Source organism: Psittacula echo (assembly GCF_963264785.1).
Source record: "Psittacula echo genome assembly, chromosome: 27".
Lineage (NCBI taxonomy): Eukaryota > Metazoa > Chordata > Aves > Psittaciformes > Psittacidae > Psittacula > Psittacula echo.
Window position 1 is genome coordinate 2,893,774 of NC_137762.1, and position 19,652 is coordinate 2,913,425.

General features: G+C 63.6%; 1 protein-coding gene across 1 annotated transcript; it reads left to right on the top strand.

The window, feature by feature from the left end:
* Positions 1–722: 722 nt before the first annotated feature.
* Positions 723–19,195, top strand: COL2A1 (collagen type II alpha 1 chain; the record flags this gene model as incomplete). Its single annotated transcript, XM_080635421.1, has 54 exons — positions 723–807; positions 2,412–2,615; positions 3,334–3,350; positions 3,539–3,571; positions 3,702–3,734; positions 3,895–3,948; positions 4,040–4,141; positions 4,221–4,298; positions 4,433–4,477; positions 4,559–4,612; positions 4,699–4,752; positions 4,842–4,895; positions 4,993–5,046; positions 5,142–5,195; positions 6,352–6,396; positions 6,482–6,535; positions 6,616–6,660; positions 6,783–6,836; positions 6,925–7,023; positions 7,127–7,171; positions 8,170–8,268; positions 9,271–9,324; positions 9,665–9,772; positions 9,865–9,918; positions 9,999–10,097; positions 11,309–11,362; positions 11,445–11,543; positions 11,621–11,674; positions 11,839–11,892; positions 12,090–12,143; positions 12,232–12,285; positions 12,387–12,431; positions 12,699–12,797; positions 12,895–13,002; positions 13,083–13,136; positions 13,967–14,020; positions 14,121–14,174; positions 14,254–14,307; positions 14,382–14,489; positions 14,619–14,672; positions 14,754–14,807; positions 15,498–15,659; positions 15,733–15,840; positions 16,085–16,192; positions 16,417–16,470; positions 16,550–16,657; positions 17,033–17,086; positions 17,187–17,294; positions 17,417–17,470; positions 17,605–17,712; positions 17,789–18,077; positions 18,219–18,406; positions 18,699–18,941; positions 19,049–19,195. 54 exons carry the CDS (start codon positions 723–725, stop codon positions 19,193–19,195), a joined length of 4,461 nt encoding a protein of 1,486 aa, XP_080491547.1.
* Positions 19,196–19,652: the final 457 nt, after the last annotated feature.

Genomic DNA, 19,652 nt, shown 5'->3' on the forward strand with positions numbered 1-19,652 from the left:
CTGAACCCCTTCCCTAGGGTGGGGAGGCTTGGAAGGGGTCAGGCTGGGTCCTGATCCCCCCACCCCTCCTTGTACCCCCACTTTTGGAGGGGTTGGTGATCCTGGGGCCAGTTCCAGGGGGGGTTCACTGCACTTGGGGAGGGGATCCTGTATCCAGGACCCCCGGCATGGGATGGGGGGGTCTCAGCCCCCAGGGATTGGCTGGGAAGGGGGGGGTCTACAGAGATGAGATAAGATTGCAGGGGGGGTCTCAGTCTTCTCAGGACCCCCAGGATTAGGAGGGGGGTTCTCCACCCCTGGGACCCTCAGGTTGTAACAGAGGGGCTCACCCCTCCGGGACCCCTCGGATGCGATGGTGGGGTCTCACTCCTGGATGGGATGGGATGGAATGGGGGGCTCTCACCCCCCGGAGCCCCCAGGTTGTAACGGGGGGATCTCACCCCCATCGCACCCCGACCCCCGCAACTCCCGGGGCCGGGGCCGGGCCGGGCTCTGTGCTTTTGGGGGAGACCCATCCCCGTCCCCCCCTCCCGTCCCTCCCTCCCCGCTCCCTCCCTCCCTCCCTCCCTGGCCGCCGGTGCCGTCCCGGAGGAGGGCCGGGGGGGCCGGGCCCGGCTCGGGTTACACGGGCCCGGGGGGCCGCGCTGGGACATATACGCGGCGGCGGGGCGGTGCGGGCACTGCTCGGCCCGACGCACGGTGAGGGGCGCCGCCGCCTCGCCATGCCCGGCCGCCGCCCGCTCCGCCTCGCCGCCGCCCTCGCCATCCTCCTCCTCGCCGTTGTCGCCGCGCAGGACCGAGACCTCCGTGAGTAGCGACCGATCCGCCCCCCCCCCCCCCCCCCCGTCCTAACCCCCCCCGAGGGGAGCTTCGGGATGGGGATGGGGAATGGGGGAGCCGGGGGCGGCGGGGACACGGGGGAAACAGTGTGGGATGGATGGGGACAGTGTGGGATAGAGGGGGACAGTGTGGGATGGAGGGGGACAGTGTGGGATGGAGGGGGACAGTGTGGGATAGAGGGGGACAGTGTGGGATGGAGGGGGACAGTGTGGGATAGAGGGGGACAGTGTGGGATAGAGGGGGACAGTGTGGGATGGATGGGGACAGTGTGGGATGGAGGGGGACAGTGTGGGATGGAGGGGGACAGTGTGGGATGGAGGGGGAAAGTTTCAGGGCAGTTGGAAAGGGACAGACTGGGATGGGGGGGACACACAAGGGAAGTGGGAAATAGCCTGGGGACACTGGGGGACAGTGTGGGATAGAAGGGGGACAGTGAGGAATAGCGGGGAGACAGCGTGGGATGGACAGGGAAGGTTTCAGGGTAGTGGGAGGGGACAGATTGGAATGGGGGAACACGCAAGGAAAGTGAGGGGCAGTGCGGGGACAGTGGGGGACAGCGTGGGATAGAGGGGACTGTGGGACAGGGGGGACAGTGTGGGATGGATGGGGAAAGTTTCAGGGTAGTTGGAAGGGAACAGACTGGGATAGTGAGGAGACATTGGGGACAGAGTGGGACAGGGAAGGACAGTGTGGGATACTAGGGGACAGCGCAAGGAGAGTGGGGGACAGTATGGGGACATTGGGGACAGCGTGGGGACATTGGGGCTATAGAGGGGTGTGGGATGTGCAGGGAAAGTTTAAGGGAAGTGGGGAGGGACAGCCAGGGATGGAGAGGAGCAGTGGGGGACAGGCTGGGACTGGGGGTACAGCATTAGGACCATGGGGTACAGATGGGATAGCGCAGTGCAGCCTGGGGACAGCAGGGTCCAGGCTGAGACAATGGGGTCCAGTTGGGGACACTGAGGTCCAGCCCTGGGGCATGGCCTGGGGCTACTGAGATGCATCCTGGGGACCAGTGTGGGGACGCTGGGGACCGAGCTGCAGTCCCTGGGGACGCCGGGAATCTCGCGGAGATCCTGGAGCACATCCTGGGGACTCCTTCTAGGGCCACTGCAGCACATCCCAAGGTCCCTGAGTCCCTGAGGGCACCTCTGGAGATGCTGGGGTGCAGCGTGGGGCACCTCCTGGGGACATTGGGGCGCAGCCTGGGGACATCTGGGCACTGCTGGGGACCCTGGGACACATCCTATGGACCCTGGGGTGCAGTTTGGGGCCACCAGCCCCATGGAGCCAATGGAGCTGCTGCTTGTGGCCCACTGGAGGTGCAGGGGCTGTGGGGATGCGCTGATGCCCCCAGGACACGGGGACCCCCCGCTTCAGGCCGGAACCCCCTTGCTGAGCCGCTCCAAGATGCTCTTTCCCCCCATACTACGGGGTGCTGGGGATCCCCCCCATAGCAGCGCCACCACCTCCAGCACGGGGTGCCTGCGGTCCCATTGCCACCCTCCCCGACCCCCGCGGGGGTGATGCCCGCACGGTGTAGCCCGCAGCCCCCCACCTTGTCCCCGCAGCCGAAGCAGGCAGCTGCCTGCAGGACGGGCAGAGCTATAGCGATAAGGACGTGTGGAAGCCGGAGCCGTGCCGTATCTGCGTGTGCGACACGGGGACCGTCCTCTGCGACGACATCATCTGCGAGGAGCTGCGGGACTGCCCCAGCCCCGAAATCCCCTTCGGAGAGTGCTGCCCCATATGTCCCGCTGAGCAGCCCAGCGGTTGTAATTTATTTATTCCCTCTTTTCCTTGATAAATAAATTACCGGCCATGGATGGCCGCCGGGAACATCCATGCGGAGCCCCGCGAAAGGCAACTTGGCAAAGCCTGGAGGGGTTTGGGTGGTTTTGGGGTGTTTTATGCGATTTTTGGGGTGCGCTGTGTGTGATTTTGGGGTGGTTTTGATGGCTTTGGAACGGTTTGTATGGAGTTGGGGTGGTTTATATGGATTTGGGGCGGTTCATCTGCTTTCGAATGGATTTGAACCCGTTGGAAGTAGATGGGTTTGGGGCGCAGGGGGTGATGATGGGGGGACGCCGCAGCCGTGGACCCCCCCATCTCCCCGGACATTCCATGCCAAAAGGGACCTTTCCATCCCCCGCGCTGGGATAATCCACCTGGAACGATGGAAAAGCCCCGGGACCCCATTCCCAACCCCCCAAACTCCCCAAGTTGCCTTTTTTAACCCTTCCCTGCCCCCCCCGGGGGGTTGAAGGGTTGAGCCCCCCCAAACCGTGCAGCCCCCCCCCCGCATGCTGACCCCTGCTTTGCCCCCGCCTTCCCCACTGCCCCGCTTCGGGGGAGCCCCTCTGCTCCTGTGCCCCCCGGTTTTGCCCCACAGCCCCCCAGGAGCATCACCCCCCCCCTCGGGTTGTGCCTTTTGTGTCTCCCCCCCAGCCCATTCCCCCTCTAATTCCTCTTTATTTCTTTGCTTCCCAACAGGGCAACCTGGCCCCAAGGTGAGGTTGGGGTCCCCCCCCTCCTGGTACCAATATCCTGTGATTTTCCCCCAAAATGGGGTGGGGGGTTCAAAGCAGGAGCCTTGAGCATGGGGCGAGTGGCTCCGGGGTTGTCACGTCTGGGGGGGTACCACTGGGGGGGGGACATTTGGGGGGTTCCTTGGCTCACCCCATGCTTTGCCTTACAGGGGCAGAAGGGTGAACCCGGTGACATTAAAGATGTAAGTGTTGGGTGCGCACTGGGGGGGGACACCCCAAAACAGGGTCCCTGCTGTTGGGGGGTGGATGGAGGGGGCCCCCCCTGCACCTATCTCACCCCACTCTTGTATGCCCCCCCCCCCCCCATCACAGGTTGTAGGACCCCGAGGGCCTCCGGGACCGCAGGTGGGAACAGGTTTCACTGGGTGCATTGCTGGAGTATTTGTGGGAAGGGGGTGGGATATGGGGGGGAAATGGGGGGGATAGGGAGGGTGGGATATGGGGGTGGGTTATGAATGGTGGGATATGGGGTGGGGGGCAGAGCTGACCCCCCTCTCTCCCACAGGGCCCTGCAGGTGAGCAGGGACAGCGAGGGGACCGTGGCGAGAAGGGGGAGAAGGTGAGAGCAAACCCCCCCAACACCGATGGGTGCCGCAGAGACCTGCCACGCTCACCGCATGGATCACCTCCTCTCATTCCTCCCACTTTAGGGTGCTCCCGGTCCCCGGGGCAGGGATGGAGAACCCGGCACCCCTGGGAATCCCGGCCCCCCCGGTCCCCCCGGCCCTCCCGGTCCCCCCGGCCTCGGTGGGGTGAGTATCAGAGGGGTTTTGGGGTGAAATGAGGGAGTTTTGGGAGTTCAGTGCGCTCAGATCCCCCCCTTCCCTGCAGAACTTCGCGGCTCAGATGGCCGGAGGCTTTGATGAGAAGGCTGGAGGCGCACAGATGGGCGTCATGCAGGGGCCCATGGTAACGGGACCCCCCCCCACCGCAGTGCAGGGACCCCCCATGCATTCCAAGGGGGATGCAGCTCATCATGGGAGTCCCCCCCATTATGGGGCACCCCCTGCAGGTGATGCCCACTCTGGTGTCTCTCCCCATAGGGCCCCATGGGACCCCGTGGCCCCCCCGGCCCTTCCGGTGCTCCTGTAAGTAACAACACCCCCCCCCATATCGGGGGTCTCTGGTAGGCACCCCCCACCCCACTGATGCCCCCGTGTCTCTTCCAGGGTCCCCAAGGCTTCCAAGGCAACCCCGGCGAGCCCGGCGAGCCCGGCGCTGCTGTGAGTGTCCCCCGCATCGTCCCGGCTTGGGGCCGCGGTGCCCGCCATCAGCTCCCATTCACCCGCTGCCTCTTTGTCCCCTTTAGGGTCCGATGGGTCCCCGCGGACCCCCGGGACCCCCCGGGAAGCCCGGCGATGATGTGAGTGCTGTGCGGGCTGGGAACGGGCAGCTCCTTGCGGCGGTGGCCCCGAAGTGCCCTGATCCCCCCCCAATCTCGTGTCCCCGCAGGGTGAGACCGGCAAACCCGGCAAGTCCGGAGAGCGCGGCCCCCCCGGCCCCCAGGTAAGGCAGAACCGGGCCCCCCTTCCCCTCCCCCGGGATGGAGACCCCCGTGTCCCCCCCCGTGCCCCTGATCCACGTTCTCCATGCTCGCCCGCAGGGTGCTCGAGGCTTCCCCGGGACCCCTGGGCTGCCCGGAGTGAAAGGACACCGGGTGAGTGTGTGCGTGCCCCCCCCCTTGGGTCCCCATCACTTGGTGGCGCAGAGAGTCAGCCCCCCATCCCGTGTCCCCCATCTCTCTGTCCACAGGGGTACCCCGGCTTGGACGGTGCCAAAGGAGAGGCAGGAGCTCCTGGAGCTAAGGTAAGTCGTGGGTGACCATCACGGTGGCATTGGGGCTGATGGGTGACCATTGCAATGGCACCAAGGATGGTGTGTGACCATCCCCATGGTGTCAGGCATGGTGGGTGACCATCCCTATGGCATTTGGGCTTGTGAGTGACCATCCTCATGGCATCAGGGCTGGTCGGTAACCACCTCCATGGCATTAGGGCTGATGTGTGACCATTCCCATGGCATCAGGGCTGGTGTGTGACCATCTCCATGGCATTGGGGCTGGTGGGTGACCATCCCCATGGCATCAGGGCTGGTAGGTGACCATCACCATGGCACCAGGACTTGTCGGTGACCACCTCCATGGCATTAGGGCTGGGGGGTGACCATTCCCACTGCATCAGGGCTGGTGGGTGACCATCCCCATGGCATCAGGGCTGGTGGGTGACCATCTCCATGGTGCTGGGGCTGGTGGGTGCCCATCCCCATGACATCAGGTTTGGTGGGTAGCCATCCTCATGGTGTCAGTTGCTGTTGGGTGACCATCCCCATGTCATTAGGGTTGTTGAGTAACCATCCTCATGGTGCCAGGCCTGGTGTGTGACCATCCCCATGGCATCAGGGCTGGTGGGTGACCATCCCCATGGCATCAGGGTTGGTGGGTAACCATTCCCATGGCATCAGGGCTGGTGGGTGACCATCCCCATCGCATTAGTACTGGTGTGTGACCATCCTCATGGCATCTGGACTGGTTGGTGACCACCCCTATGGCATTTGGGCTGGTGTGTGACCACCCCCATGGCATCTGGGCTGGTGGGTGACCATCCCCACGGCATTAGGGTTGGTGGGTGACCATCTCCTTGGTGCTGGGTCTGATGGGTGACCATCTCCATGACATCAGGTTTGGTGGGTAGCCATCCTCATGGTGTCAGGCCTGGTGTGTGACCATCCCCATGGCATCGGGGCTGGTGGGTGACCATTCCCATTGCATCATGGCTGGTGTGTGACCATCCCCATGGAGTCTGGGCTGGTGGGTGACCATCCCCATGGTGTCAGTATTGGTGGGTGACCATCCCCATGACATCAGTGCTGGTGTGTGACCATCTCCATGGTGTTGGGGCTGGTGTGTGACCATCCCCATGGCGTCAGGCCTGGTGGGACTCACCCTCTCCGCCCTTCCCTGCAGGGTGAATCCGGCTCCCCTGGCGAGAACGGCTCCCCCGGCCCCATGGTGAGTCTTTGGGGTGGCAAAAGGGGAAACTGAGGCACGGGTGGAAGCTTCTTCTTGCCCCAACCGGTCCCGTGTCCCCCCCCAGGGTCCCCGTGGGCTGCCTGGAGAGAGAGGACGACCCGGCCCCTCTGGCGCTGCGGTGAGTGTGACAGTGCCCGGTGACACCCGGTGATGGGGACCCCATCTCCCCCCATGACACCCATCACCGTGTCCCCCCAGGGTGCTCGTGGCAATGACGGCCTCCCCGGCCCGGCGGGACCCCCGGTGAGTATCAGGATGCTTCAGCCCTTGCCATAGTGCTGCGGACCCTGTGTTACCCCATGGGGGGCGCTGGGGTCCCCCCAAAGCCTGTGCAGACCCTCACGCTCTTCTCTCCCCACCAACAGGGACCTGTGGGTCCAGCCGGAGCCCCCGGCTTCCCCGGCGCCCCCGGCTCCAAGGTAAGGGCGAAGGGGCTGCTTCCAATGGGGAAACTGAGGCACGGCGCTGGCTGCCACATCCCCTTCACCGCATCCGTGCTCCCTGCAGGGTGAAGCTGGTCCCACCGGAGCACGAGGGCCTGAGGGTGCCCAGGGCCCCCGCGGTGAATCCGGTACCCCCGGCTCTCCCGGCCCCTCCGGTGCCCCTGTGAGTGTCACCTCCCCTTGTCCCTGTGTGTCCCCTCCATGGGGTGATCCTGAGTGGGGAAACTGGGGCACAGGGATAGAACCTCAGGGGTGTCTTCTCTTAGGGGAACCCCGGGACTGACGGCATTCCCGGCGCGAAGGGCTCTGCGGTGAGTGGGAATGGGACCGGGATGGGGATAGGAGGGTCTGGGGGGGCTGAGCTGGAATTGGAGATGCTGGGGGTCATAGGGAATATGGGGATGTGGCAGGATGCTGGGGGTGGGAGGATGCTCGTTGCTCGGGGATACTAAGATACTGGGGGGTGAAGGGGAGTGCTGGGAGATACTGGGGATTTGGGATGTTGGGAGATGCTGGGACATACTGGGGACATGGGATGCTGGGGAACATGGGATACTGGGAGATGCTGGGAGATACTGGGGGATGTGGGATGCTGGGGAATATGGGATGCTGGGAAATACAGGTAGGTAATGGGAGCTGTGTGATGCTGGGGGGATGAGGGATGCTTGGAGATACTGGGAGGTACTGGGTGATACTGGGGATGCTGGGAGATACTGGGGGATGTGGGATATTGGGAGATACCGGAAAATGCTGGGGAATGTGGGATGCTGGGGGACGATGGATGCTGGGAGATACTGTGGGATATCATTTGCTGGGAGATACTTGATGGTACTGGGGATGCTTGGAGATACTGGGGGATGTGGGATATTGGGAGGTACTGGGAGATGCTGGGGAATGTGGGATGCTGGTACTGGGAGATGCTGGGGGATGTGGGATGCTGGGGGATGTGGGATGCTGGGGGATATGGGATGCTGGGGGATGCGGGATGCTGGGGATGCAGGATGTTGGGGGATGTGGGATGCTGGGGGATATGGGATGCTGGGGGATATGGGATGCTGGGGGATGTGGGATGCTGGGGGATATGGGATGCTGGGGGATGAGGGATGCTGGGGATGCAGGATGTTGGGGGATGTGGGATGTTGGGGGATATGGGATGCTGAGGGATGTGGGATGCTGGGGGATGTGGGATGCTGGGGGGTGCTGGAGGATGCTGGGGGTGTGGAGACACGGGGATGAGGAAGGGTGCGGTGATGTTTGGGAGATGCAGTCCTTGCCGTGTCCCCCGGTGACCGTGTCCTGCTGCCCTCAGGGTGCTCCCGGCATCGCGGGTGCTCCAGGCTTCCCCGGCCCCCGCGGCCCACCCGGACCCCAGGGCGCCACCGGCCCGCTGGGACCCAAGGGACAGACGGTGAGACACCCCCCGAGACCCCCCGAGACCCCCCGTGAGGGGACGGAGGCTCTGGCCCCGCTCACTAACATCAAACCCCGCCCACTTCCATCTGACCCCGCCCACTCTTACACAGGCCACGCCCCCCCCTCTCTGTGGGTCACCCCCAAGTCACCTTGTCCTGGTGCCCAAAGGGGACACCGGGGATGGGGATGGGATTTGGGTGGGATGGAGATGGAGAAGGAATGGAGATGGGATGGGGATGGGAGCAGGATGGGGACAGGGGTGGGGTGGGGAAAGGATGGGATTAGGATGGAGATGGGATGGGGTGAGGAGAGAAATGAGATGGGGACAGGGATGGAAATGGGGATGGAGATGGGATGGGATGGAAATGGGGATGGGGTGGGGATGGGGACATGGATGGGATAGGGAGATGGATGGGATGGGGATGAGGGTAGAGAGGGAGACAGGATGCGGACGGAGGTGGTTACAGGGTTGGGTCCACAGACAGGTAGGGGGACTGGGATGGAGGTGAGGATGAAGAAAGGGATGGAGACAAGGATGACAACGGGAACAGGCATGGGGACAAAGACAGTTCAGGTTGGGGTCAGGAATGAGGACAGGAGTTGGTGACAGGAGAGAGGCTGGGGATAGGGATGGGGACGAGGAGGGATGGGGATGAGGATGGGGACAAGAAAGGGGCTGAAGACAGGGATGGGGACATGGGTGGGGTGGGAACAGGGATGGGGTGGGGAGAGGGATAGGGATGGGAGCAGGAATGGGAGAAGGGAACAAAGCTGGATCAGGAGAGGGGATGGGAACAGAGATGGGCTGGGAACAGAGCTGGGGGCAGGGGTGCAGATGGGAGTGAGGGTGAGGATGAGGCCGGCTTGGGGACAAAGACGGTGACAGGGTGGGTATGGGGCGAGGCATCAAGATGGACACAGGGCCAAGGCCTGGAGCTGGGTGTGGGATGGGGACAGCCTTGGGGACGCTGCGGCTTCATCACCTCTGCCTCCGCAGGGTGAACCCGGCATCGCAGGCTTCAAAGGCGAGCAGGGACCCAAGGGCGAGACGGTGAGTCCGGGATGGGGACACCTCATCCATCCCCCCCGGCCGGCTCTGGAATGTCTCACCGGCATCTCCCGAAGCTCTTCCCCTGCGGAGGCCCCTCGAGGGGCAGCGTCCCCCTTCCCGTACGGAACAAAAGCCGCTGTGTTCGTGTCCCCCCCGGCGGGGACATTCCCCCCTCGCTTCATTAACCAGCCTCAATGCACGGGGCCGGTTCCCGCCGAGGTGGCCACCGAGCCCTGGCGCCAGCGGGACCCATGGCGCCGGCATCTGGGATGCATCGGGAATTGCAGCTCCCCCCCCTCCCATCAACCGGCTCCTTGTGACCCCTTCTCCTCTTCCTCAGGGCCCCGCAGGACCGCAGGGAGCCCCCGGGCCGGCGGGTGAGGAAGGCAAGAGGGGAGCCCGCGGTGAACCCGGCGCTGCCGGTCCCGTGGGGCCACCCGGAGAGAGGGTGCGTGCGCCCCCCCCGAGCCCCCCAGCCAGGTGCTGCCCCCCAGACCCCCTCCGTCCGACCTCCCTCCTCCTCCTCCTCTTCCTCCATAGGGCGCTCCCGGCAACCGCGGCTTCCCGGGGCAGGACGGGCTGGCTGGACCCAAGGTACTGCCATGGACACGGGTCCGGGGGGGACCAGGGGCGCACCCTGAGCCCCCAGACCCATCCATGTCCCCCCCGCACAGGGTGCTCCGGGCGAGCGCGGCCCCGCCGGCCTCGCGGGGCCCAAAGGAGCCACCGGTGACCCCGGGCGCCCCGGAGAGCCCGGCCTGCCCGGAGCCAGGGTAAGAGCCGGGGCCGCATCCTGCACCGCGCAGTGCCACGGATTGGGGGCAGCCAAGGCAGAGCAGTGCAGGGATGGTGGTGGGACCTGATGGGGCCGGCCAGGAGGCGCTTTGGGGTAGATAAGGTGCTTTTGGGGTAGATACTATGCTTTTGGGGTCATTTAAGGTGCTTTTGGGGCTCATAAGGTGTTTTGGGGGATCCATAAGGTGCATTTGGGGTTCGTATGGTGCTTTTTGGGTCCATAAGGTGCTTTTAGGGTCATTTGAGGTGCTTTCGGGGCAATAAGGTGCCTTTGGGGTTCCTAAGGTGCTTTGGGGTTCATAAGTTGGTTTTGGGGTCAATAAGGTGCATTTGGGGTCAATATGGTGCTTTTGGGTCCATAAGGTGCTTTTAGGGTCATTTGAGGTGCTTTCGGGGTCAATAAGGTGCTTTTGGGGTTCCTAAGGTGCTTTGGGGTTCATAAGGTGCTTTTGGGGTCAGTTAAGGTGCTTTTGGGGTAGGTAAGGTGCTTTTGGGGTCAAACAGGTGCCTTTGGTGTTCATAAGGTGCTTTTGGGGTTCATGAGGTGCTTTGGGGTCAATAAGGTTGTTTTGGAGTTCATAAGGTGGTTTTTGGGTTCATAACGGGCTTTTAGGGCCATTTAAGCTGCATTTCGGGTTCATATGGTGCTTTTGGGGTTCATAAGGTGCTTTTAGGGTCATTTAAGGTGCATTTGGGGTTCATAAGGTGCTTTTGGGATTGGTTAGGATGCTTTGGAGGCTCATAAGGTGCTTTTGGGGTCAATAAGGTGCTTTTGGGTTTGGTTATGGTGCTTCTGGGGTTAGCCAAGAAGTTCTGTGGCACTAAGACACTCTTTAGGGTTGGTTCAGTTGCTCTTTATTGCTACTGAAGAAACTCTTTGGGGTTACTGAAGATGCTTTTTGGGGTCAGTCAAGATCCTCTTTGCTAATTAAAATGCTCTTTGGGGTTATCCAAGATGCATTTGGGGTTAGTGAAGATGCCATTTGGGGGTACAGAAGATGCTCTTTGGGGTTCAGATGTGCCCTGGGGTTAAGATGCTTTCCTGGTGCTAACTAAGATGCTTTTTGGGGTGAGTTAAGGCGCATTTGGTGTTGGCAAAGATGCTCGTTTGGGGTTACGATGCTCTTTGAGGCCATGAGGTTAGTGCCGGCGTCCCCCCACAGCCCCCCATTGCTCCCCTCTATCTCAGGGTCTCACCGGCCGCCCAGGAGATGCTGGTCCTCAAGGCAAAGTCGGCCCCACTGTAAGTGCTGCTGCGCAGGGCTCGGTGTGGGGAGGGGGACCGGGGTCCAGCGTGGTCCCCATTGATGTCCCCATCCCCACAGGGTGCCCCCGGCGAGGACGGACGCCCCGGCCCCCCCGGCCCCCAGGGTGCTCGTGGCCAGCCCGGTGTGATGGGTTTCCCTGGTCCCAAAGGTGCTAATGTGAGTATTGACCCCAAACTGGGGAGGTGACAGGGACATTGGAGCCCATCACCGTCACCTCCCTCCTCCATCCCTAGGGCGAGCCTGGAAAAGCCGGTGAGAAAGGGCTCCCCGGCGCCCCGGGGCTGCGGGTGAGTGGTTTCCCTTCCCCATCACCCCAAAACGCACCTTTGGGGGGCTCCAGCATCGCTGTCCTGAGGCACCTGCAGTGTCCGAGTGGGGAAACTGAGGCACGGGTGCAGTAGCGCCTGCAGCATCGTACCCAGAGCTCAGTGAGGGGTTGTCTCCTCCATAGGGGCTTCCTGGCAAGGACGGTGAGACTGGAGCCGCCGGCCCCCCAGGACCTGCTGTGAGTGTCCCACCAGACCCAAACCCTGCTTGAAATGGGGGTCGAGGGGTTGTGCCCCCCCCATTGTGGGCAAGAGCCCCCCCCACTCTGCTGGCATGTGGGAGCCCCTGTGGTGATGGGGATCTGGGGTGTCCCCATGGCCCCAAAACCTTGGGGTGGGGAAAGCTCCAAGGTCCTTCAGCATCGTCCTCCCGTAGGGTCCTGCGGGAGAGAGGGGAGAGCAAGGAGCCCCTGGTCCCTCCGGCTTCCAGGTGAGCACATGGCAGGGGGGGCTCGGGTGATGCTCGCGGGTGATGCTGGGGTCCCTCTGCTGCTCACACTGCTTCCTCCCCATCCCAGGGGCTGCCCGGGCCACCAGGTCCCCCCGGAGAGAGCGGCAAACCCGGAGATCAGGTGAGGCCCCTCCTCTTGGGCACCCCCAGGGTGCAAAGTGGGGTTCAGGACCCCCCCCGCAGCCCCCATGGCTGAACCCCAACTCTCTTCCCCCCCTACAGGGTGTTCCTGGGGAAGCTGGTGCCCCCGGTCTCGTCGGTCCCAGAGTAAGTGTCCCTTGTCTCCATGGATGGGGGACAGGGCGCTTGTCCCCATCCCATGGGGGGCTTTGGGGGGGCCTGGACACCCCCATCCAGGGCCAGCAACTCCCCCCGATGGCTCAGCATTGGCTGCAGCCCATTGCTCCCAGTACATCCCAGTCCCACCGGGGCAGCGCGGGGTGGATGCTCTGCCACCATCCCTTGGGATACAGATGCTGTGACCCTCACCATGGCCCCATGGCCCCCTCCTAACGCTGTCGTCCCCCCCCCCAGGGTGAACGTGGCTTCCCCGGTGAACGCGGCTCTCCCGGTGCACAAGGGCTGCAGGGTCCCCGCGGGCTCCCTGGCACACCGGGCACCGACGGACCCAAGGTGGGTGCCAAGGGGTGGACACAGGGCTCGGTGTGACTCTGCCCAGGGCGCCTGGGGGTGTTGGCACCCCAATAACTGCACCTTTGCTCTGGGTTAGGGTGCAACCGGCCCCGCCGGCCCCAACGGTGCCCAGGGTCCCCCGGGGCTGCAGGGGATGCCCGGGGAGCGAGGAGCAGCCGGGATCGCCGGTCCCAAGGGAGATCGGGTGAGTGATGGGTGCCAGCGGTGCCCCGAGCGGTGCCAGGTCTTAGCCGGGCTCATGGCACCGCTGTCTTGGCCCTGCAGGGAGATGTTGGAGAGAAGGGACCCGAGGGAGCTCCTGGGAAGGACGGCGCACGCGTACGTGGGATGGGGTACACCGGGATGGGGACACGGTGGGATGGGGACATGGTGGGATGGGATACGGTGGGATGGGGATGTGGTGGGATGGGGATGTGGTGGGATGGAGACATGGTGGGATGGGGACATGGTGGAAGCAGGGGCACAGCAGAATGGGAACAGGGCAGGATGGGGACAGAAAGGAATGGGATATGGTGGGATAGAGACACAGCGGGATGGGGTACGTCAGGATGGGGACATGGTGGGAACAGAAACAAGGTGGGATGGGGACATGGTGGGGTCAGGAACACAGTGGGAGCAGGTACATGGAGATATGGGGACACAACGGGATGGGGATACAGTGGGATGGAGACATGGGGGGATGGGGATGTGATGGGATGGGGACATGGTGGAAGCAGGGACACAGCCGAATGGGAACAGAGCAGGATGGGGACACAAAGGAATAGGATATGGTGGGATAGAGACACAGCAGGATGGGGTACGGCAGGATGGGAACATGGTGGGAACAGAAACACAGTGTGAGCAGGTACATGGAGAGATGGGGACACAACGGGATGGGGACATGGTGGAATGGGAACACTGCAGGAACAAAGACACAGCAGGAGCATAGACACAATGGAAGCAGGGACATGATGGAATGGGGACACAGCGGGGGGGGACACAGAGGAATGGGACATGGTGGGATGGGGACACGGAAGGATGGGGACATGGAAGGATAGGGACATGACACGGCAGGACAGGGACACAGCAGGATGGGGACATAACAGGAGCACAGTGGCTGGCGAGGGATGCTCATTGTGGCCTCACCCTCACGTGTGTCTCCTCCACAGGGTCTCACGGGTCCCATCGGTCCCCCCGGCCCCGCTGGCCCCAATGGCGAGAAGGTGAGGTCCTGCTCAGCCCCTTGGCTGCTCCCAATTGGGGGTGATCCCATTCACACCCCGCCCCCCCCCCCAACTCTCCATCCTTTCCTTTCCCTTCCAGGGAGAATCCGGTCCCCCCGGTCCCTCTGGTGCTGCCGGTGCCCGCGGTGCCCCTGTAAGTAACCCCCCCGCTTTGGGTCCAGCACCGGCCTCGCTGCTCCCGTCCCCCCATTGACTCCCGTCTCTTCCCGCAGGGCGAGCGCGGGGAGCCCGGTGCCCCCGGTCCCGCTGGATTCGCCGGGCCCCCGGTGAGTATCCGGCCCCGTGTCCCGGGCGCGGGCGCAGCTGCGGCTCCTCCCGCTGACGGCGCCGCTTCCCGCAGGGCGCCGATGGACAACCCGGAGCCAAAGGGGAGCAGGGAGAGCCCGGCCAGAAGGGAGACGCTGGAGCTCCCGGTCCCCAGGGTCCCTCCGGCGCTCCGGGCCCGCAGGTGGGTGCAGCCGGAGCATCCCGAGGCAGGGATGGGCCCCGGGGGGTGCCCAGTCCCGGGACGCTGGTGCTGTGCCGCAGGAATGCCGCATCCCCCCCATGCTCCAACCCCTTTTCCTCCTCTCCCCAGGGCCCCACGGGTGTCACTGGTCCCAAAGGAGCGCGCGGAGCTCAGGGCCCCCCGGTGAGTATGGGGGGGCTGAGGGGGGGGCACTGGGGGCAGCGGGGGCAGCCTCTGAGCCACCTCCATCCTCTGCTTCCGCAGGGAGCAACCGGATTCCCGGGTGCCGCCGGTCGAGTGGGACCTCCCGGCCCGAACGTGAGTTGGGAGCAGTTGAGATCACTTGGGAGCAGCCAGGATCGGTTGGGATCACTTGGGAGCAATTGGGATCACTCAGGAAGCAGCCAGGATCACTTGGGAGCAGCTGGGATCACTTGGGAGCAGTTGGGATCATTCAGGAATCAGTTGGGATCACTTGGGAGCAGTTGGAATCATTCAGGGATCAGTTGGGATTGCTTGGGAGCAGTTGGGATCACTTGGGAGCAGCCAGGACCACTCAGGGATCAGTTTGGAGCAGTTGGGATCACTTGGGATCACTCAGGAGCAGCTGGGACTACTTGGGAGCAGTTGGGATCACTCAGGAGCAGCCGGGAGCAGTTGGGATCACTCAGGGATCATTTGGGATCACTCAGGAGCCGCCGGGATCAGTTGGGATCACTCAGGATCAGTTGGGATCACTCAGGAGCAGCCGGGATCAGTTGGGATCACTCAGGGATCAGTTGGGAGCAGCTGGGATCACTCAGGAGCAGCCGGGATCAGCTGGGATCAGCTGGGATCAGTTGGGATCACTCAGGATCAGTTGGGATCAGTTGGGATCACTCAGAAGCAGCTGGGATCAGTTGGGATCACTCAGGAGCAGCCGGGGTCTCTCTCGAAGCCCCAGGCGGTGCCACACGCGGGTGCTGTCAAAGCCCCCCCCGGCGCTCACCTCCTCTCTCCCCCCCGCAGGGTAACCCGGGCCCCCCCGGCCCCCCCGGCTCCGCTGGCAAGGACGGACCCAAGGGTGCTCGCGGCGACGCGGGGCCCCCCGGCCGCGCCGGTGACCCCGGGCTCCAGGGCCCCGCCGGTCCCCCCGGGGAGAAGGGCGAGCCCGGCGAGGACGGCCCCGCGGTGCGTTGGGGCTGGGAGCTCCCTGGTGCTGGCCCCGCGCCCACCGGTGCTGAGCCCCCGTTTGCCTCCACAGGGTCCCGACGGCCCCCCCGGGCCCCAAGGCTTGGCAGGACAACGCGGCATCGTCGGGCTCCCGGGACAGCGAGGGGAGAGGGGCTTCCCCGGGCTGCCGGGGCCGTCGGTGAGCAAGGGGGGGGGGCAGCATCCCCTGAGCAGCATTGGGGCACCCAGCACCCTTGATGGGGGTGCTTGGATCCCAAGGGGCAGCTCAGGGGTGGTCTCTGGACCCACTGAGTGCAGGGATCCCATCCCGCGGCGCGGGGGCTGGGTGATGACCGCTGAGTGTGGGGATCTGCTGGGATCTCCCATTCAGTGCTGGCATCTCCCATTCAATGTGCTCTGTCTCCCGTTTTCCCTTCATTTAGGGTGAACCTGGAAAGCAAGGAGCTCCCGGCTCCGCCGGTGACCGCGGCCCCCCCGGCCCCGTGGGTCCCCCCGGTCTGACGGGTCCTGCTGGTGAACCTGGCCGCGAGGTGGGCAGCATCCAATGGGCAGGGCATTGGGGATTCTCCTTCCAGCCGGGCCGGGCCGGGATCATCCCGACGTGACCCCAATGGGTTAGGGCATGGCTGATCCTGCACCCGGAGCTCCCAGCACCACAGCTGGGCTCCCAGCAGCACCGGTGGCTTTGGCTTTGGAGGGGGATGCTGCTCGTGTCCGGCTCCATCTCAGGTCCTAATCCCCTCTCTTCCCGCAGGGCAACCCCGGCTCCGATGGCCCCCCCGGCCGAGACGGCGCGGCCGGTGTGAAGGTGAGCACAGCCCCGTGCTCTCCCCCTTTGTGCCCTCACATCCCCCCCAAGCCCTGACCCTGCCCTTGTCCCGGCACAGGGTGACCGCGGCGAGACCGGCCCCGTGGGTGCTCCCGGTGCTCCCGGCGCTCCCGGCGCTCCCGGCCCCGTGGGTCCCACTGGCAAACAGGGAGACAGAGGCGAGACGGTGAGTGCTGGCGAGGGGCGATGGGGCCACACCGAGCACACAGCAGTGACCCCCCCCGGTGTGATGAGCTCCTGCTTGGAGTAACTGGGAGAGCCAGAGCGGGGCTGTTAGCGCCTGGTTCCGTGGTGCCCTGAGTGCTGGTAGAGGCTTGGAGCATCTTCCCAAGGGCTCATGAGCTCCAAGAGCCCGGCTCCGCCGCACACAGCACCGGGAGGCTGCACCGGGATAATCTGCCCATGGAAGGATCGTCACTCGATGGTGATGCTCAGCTGAGAGGTGCCGGTTGCTGCTGTCCTGGTGCTCGGAGCAGAGCCGGTTCAGCCCCCCCCCGGAAGGCAAAGGGCACCCCTCGAGTCCCCTCTTTTCTCTCCGCAGGGCGCACAAGGTCCCATGGGTCCCTCCGGCCCTGCTGGTGCTCGAGGCATGCCGGTGAGTGATGCTATTGGGGCACCCTGTGAGCGATGCGCGGCAACCTGGGGTGCTCTGGGCACCCTGAGCCTGACACCCAAGTCTCTTTCTCCCCTTCCAGGGTCCCCAAGGGCCTCGCGGTGACAAGGGGGAGACAGGAGAGGCTGGAGAGAGGGGGCTGAAGGGCCACCGTGGCTTCACCGGCCTGCAGGGTCTTCCTGGACCACCCGTAAGTGATGGTTTTGGGACCCCAGCACTCAGCACCCCCCATATCTTGCCATGGAGCTGGATGCGGCTCCATCAGGCTGAGCATCCCTCGGTGCTTTAATAACCACCCTCTCTTCTCCCCAGGGTCCCTCTGGAGACCAAGGTGCTGCTGGTCCTGCAGGTCCCTCCGGCCCCAGGGTGAGTCCTGCCCATGGGTTGGGGAGATGAGAGGGAACGGAGGCACCGGCATCCTCGAGACCCACCCCGGGTCACCTCACTCCCCAATGGACCCTTCCCTGCCTCTTGACCCCCCATTTTTGGCTCTCTTTCAGGGTCCCCCCGGCCCCGTTGGTCCCTCTGGCAAGGACGGCTCCAATGGGATGCCCGGCCCCATCGGTCCCCCCGGCCCCCGTGGCCGAAGCGGCGAACCAGGACCTGCGGTGAGTGGAAGTGGTGCTGGCGGCAGGGACGGGGCTAGGAGCAGAGCATCACGATGGCACCATCCTCCTCCTGCAGGGTCCCCCTGGAAACCCCGGTCCCCCCGGTCCTCCTGGCCCCCCGGGCACCGGCATTGACATGTCAGCCTTCGCCGGGCTGGGTCAGACGGAGAAGGGCCCCGACCCCATCCGGTACATGCGGGCGGACGAGGCGGGCAGCAGCCTGCGGCAGCATGACGTCGAGGTGGACGCCACGCTCAAGGCCCTCAACAACCAGATCGAGAGCATCCGCAGCCCCGAGGGCTCCAAGAAGAACCCAGCCAGGACCTGCCGGGACATCAAGCTTTGCCATCCCGAGTGGAAGAGCGGTAGGAGCCTCCATCCCTCCTCCTCCCCTCCTGTGCCTCTTCCCAAGCTCTTGCACCCAAGGGGACAGTGAGGTCCATGATGCTCTTTGCCCTGACCTCCAAAACCTCCTGTTCATGCATCATTTGCCCTCCCCGCTGCAGGAGATTACTGGATCGACCCGAACCAAGGCTGCACCTTGGATGCCATCAAAGTCTTCTGCAACATGGAGACAGGTGAGACCTGTGTCTACCCCAACCCCAGAAGCATCCCCAAGAAGAACTGGTGGACCAGCAAGACCAAAGACAAGAAGCACGTCTGGTTCGCAGAGACCATCAATGGTGGTTTCCATGTAAGTGTCCCACTGGGCTGGTGTTGCACACCAGGAATGGGACTGGGAATGGATGTTGAGCAGGGAAAGGTGTTGAGTGTCTGATTGGAAGGTTGGAATGTCCTTCCTTGGACTTGTGTTGATGGATGTTACACGAGGGGCTGGCTCTTCTAGGGGACTATATTGAAAGCGTGGAGTTGGGTCCATTCAGCTCCATCTGGGAATGTAAAGCCTGGAAGTGCTCTCAAAAGGTGGCTGGAATGAGGGTTATTGCAACACCCATTGGCTTCAATGTCTCACCTCATCCCTCCAGTTTAGCTACGGTGATGAAGACCTGGCTCCCAACACCGCCAACATCCAGATGACCTTCCTGCGCCTCCTGTCCACCGAAGGCTCCCAGAACGTCACGTACCACTGCAAGAACAGCATCGCCTACATGGACGAGGAGACGGGCAACCTGAAGAAAGCCATCCTCATCCAGGGCTCCAACGACGTGGAGATCAGAGCCGAGGGCAACAGCAGGTTCACGTATAGCGTCCTGGAGGACGGCTGCACGGTAAGGCCAGGGCTACCTGCGAGATAAGGATGCGGGTGATGAGTTGGGGCTCAATCCCTGAGGATGCTCAAGAGCATCTCATCCCACTCTTGTTTCCCCCCCCCCAGAAACACACTGGCAAATGGGGCAAGACAGTGATCGAGTACCGGTCGCAGAAGACCTCGCGCCTGCCCATTGTGGATATTGCACCTATGGACATTGGTGGAGCGGAGCAGGAGTTCGGTGTGGATATCGGCCCTGTCTGCTTCCTGTAAAGAGAGCCTCGTGGTTCGTTTGGTTTTTATCGTTCGGAATTCCAGCCCAACCCCGTGCACCTAAAGAAGAAACGACCGAATCCCAAACTCACCCCAAGGACCCGAGTTCTTCCCCAAACGACTTCTGCACTGAATGGCTGCAACGACCCCCCTCGGCTCACGGCATTCCCATCGGGAACCAGCGCCTCTTTCCAGCGCCGGCCGGGCAGGCTTGAAAGCAGAAAGAAACCATGGGCTTATTTATTTATTCTCTTCCCAAGACCTCGCGTTTAGGTCGGGGGGAGGTGGGAATCCGGCACGTTCGAGGGCCCTGCCCTGCTAAAGGGGTCTCACAAATCCAGGTACCATGCATCCCCTCCCGTCCCTCTGCCCCGTGCCCCCCAGCAGGAGTGTTAATGGAGAAGAGGACACAAACACAGTCACACGGTGCTATTCTTGTACAACAAGTCTGTATTTT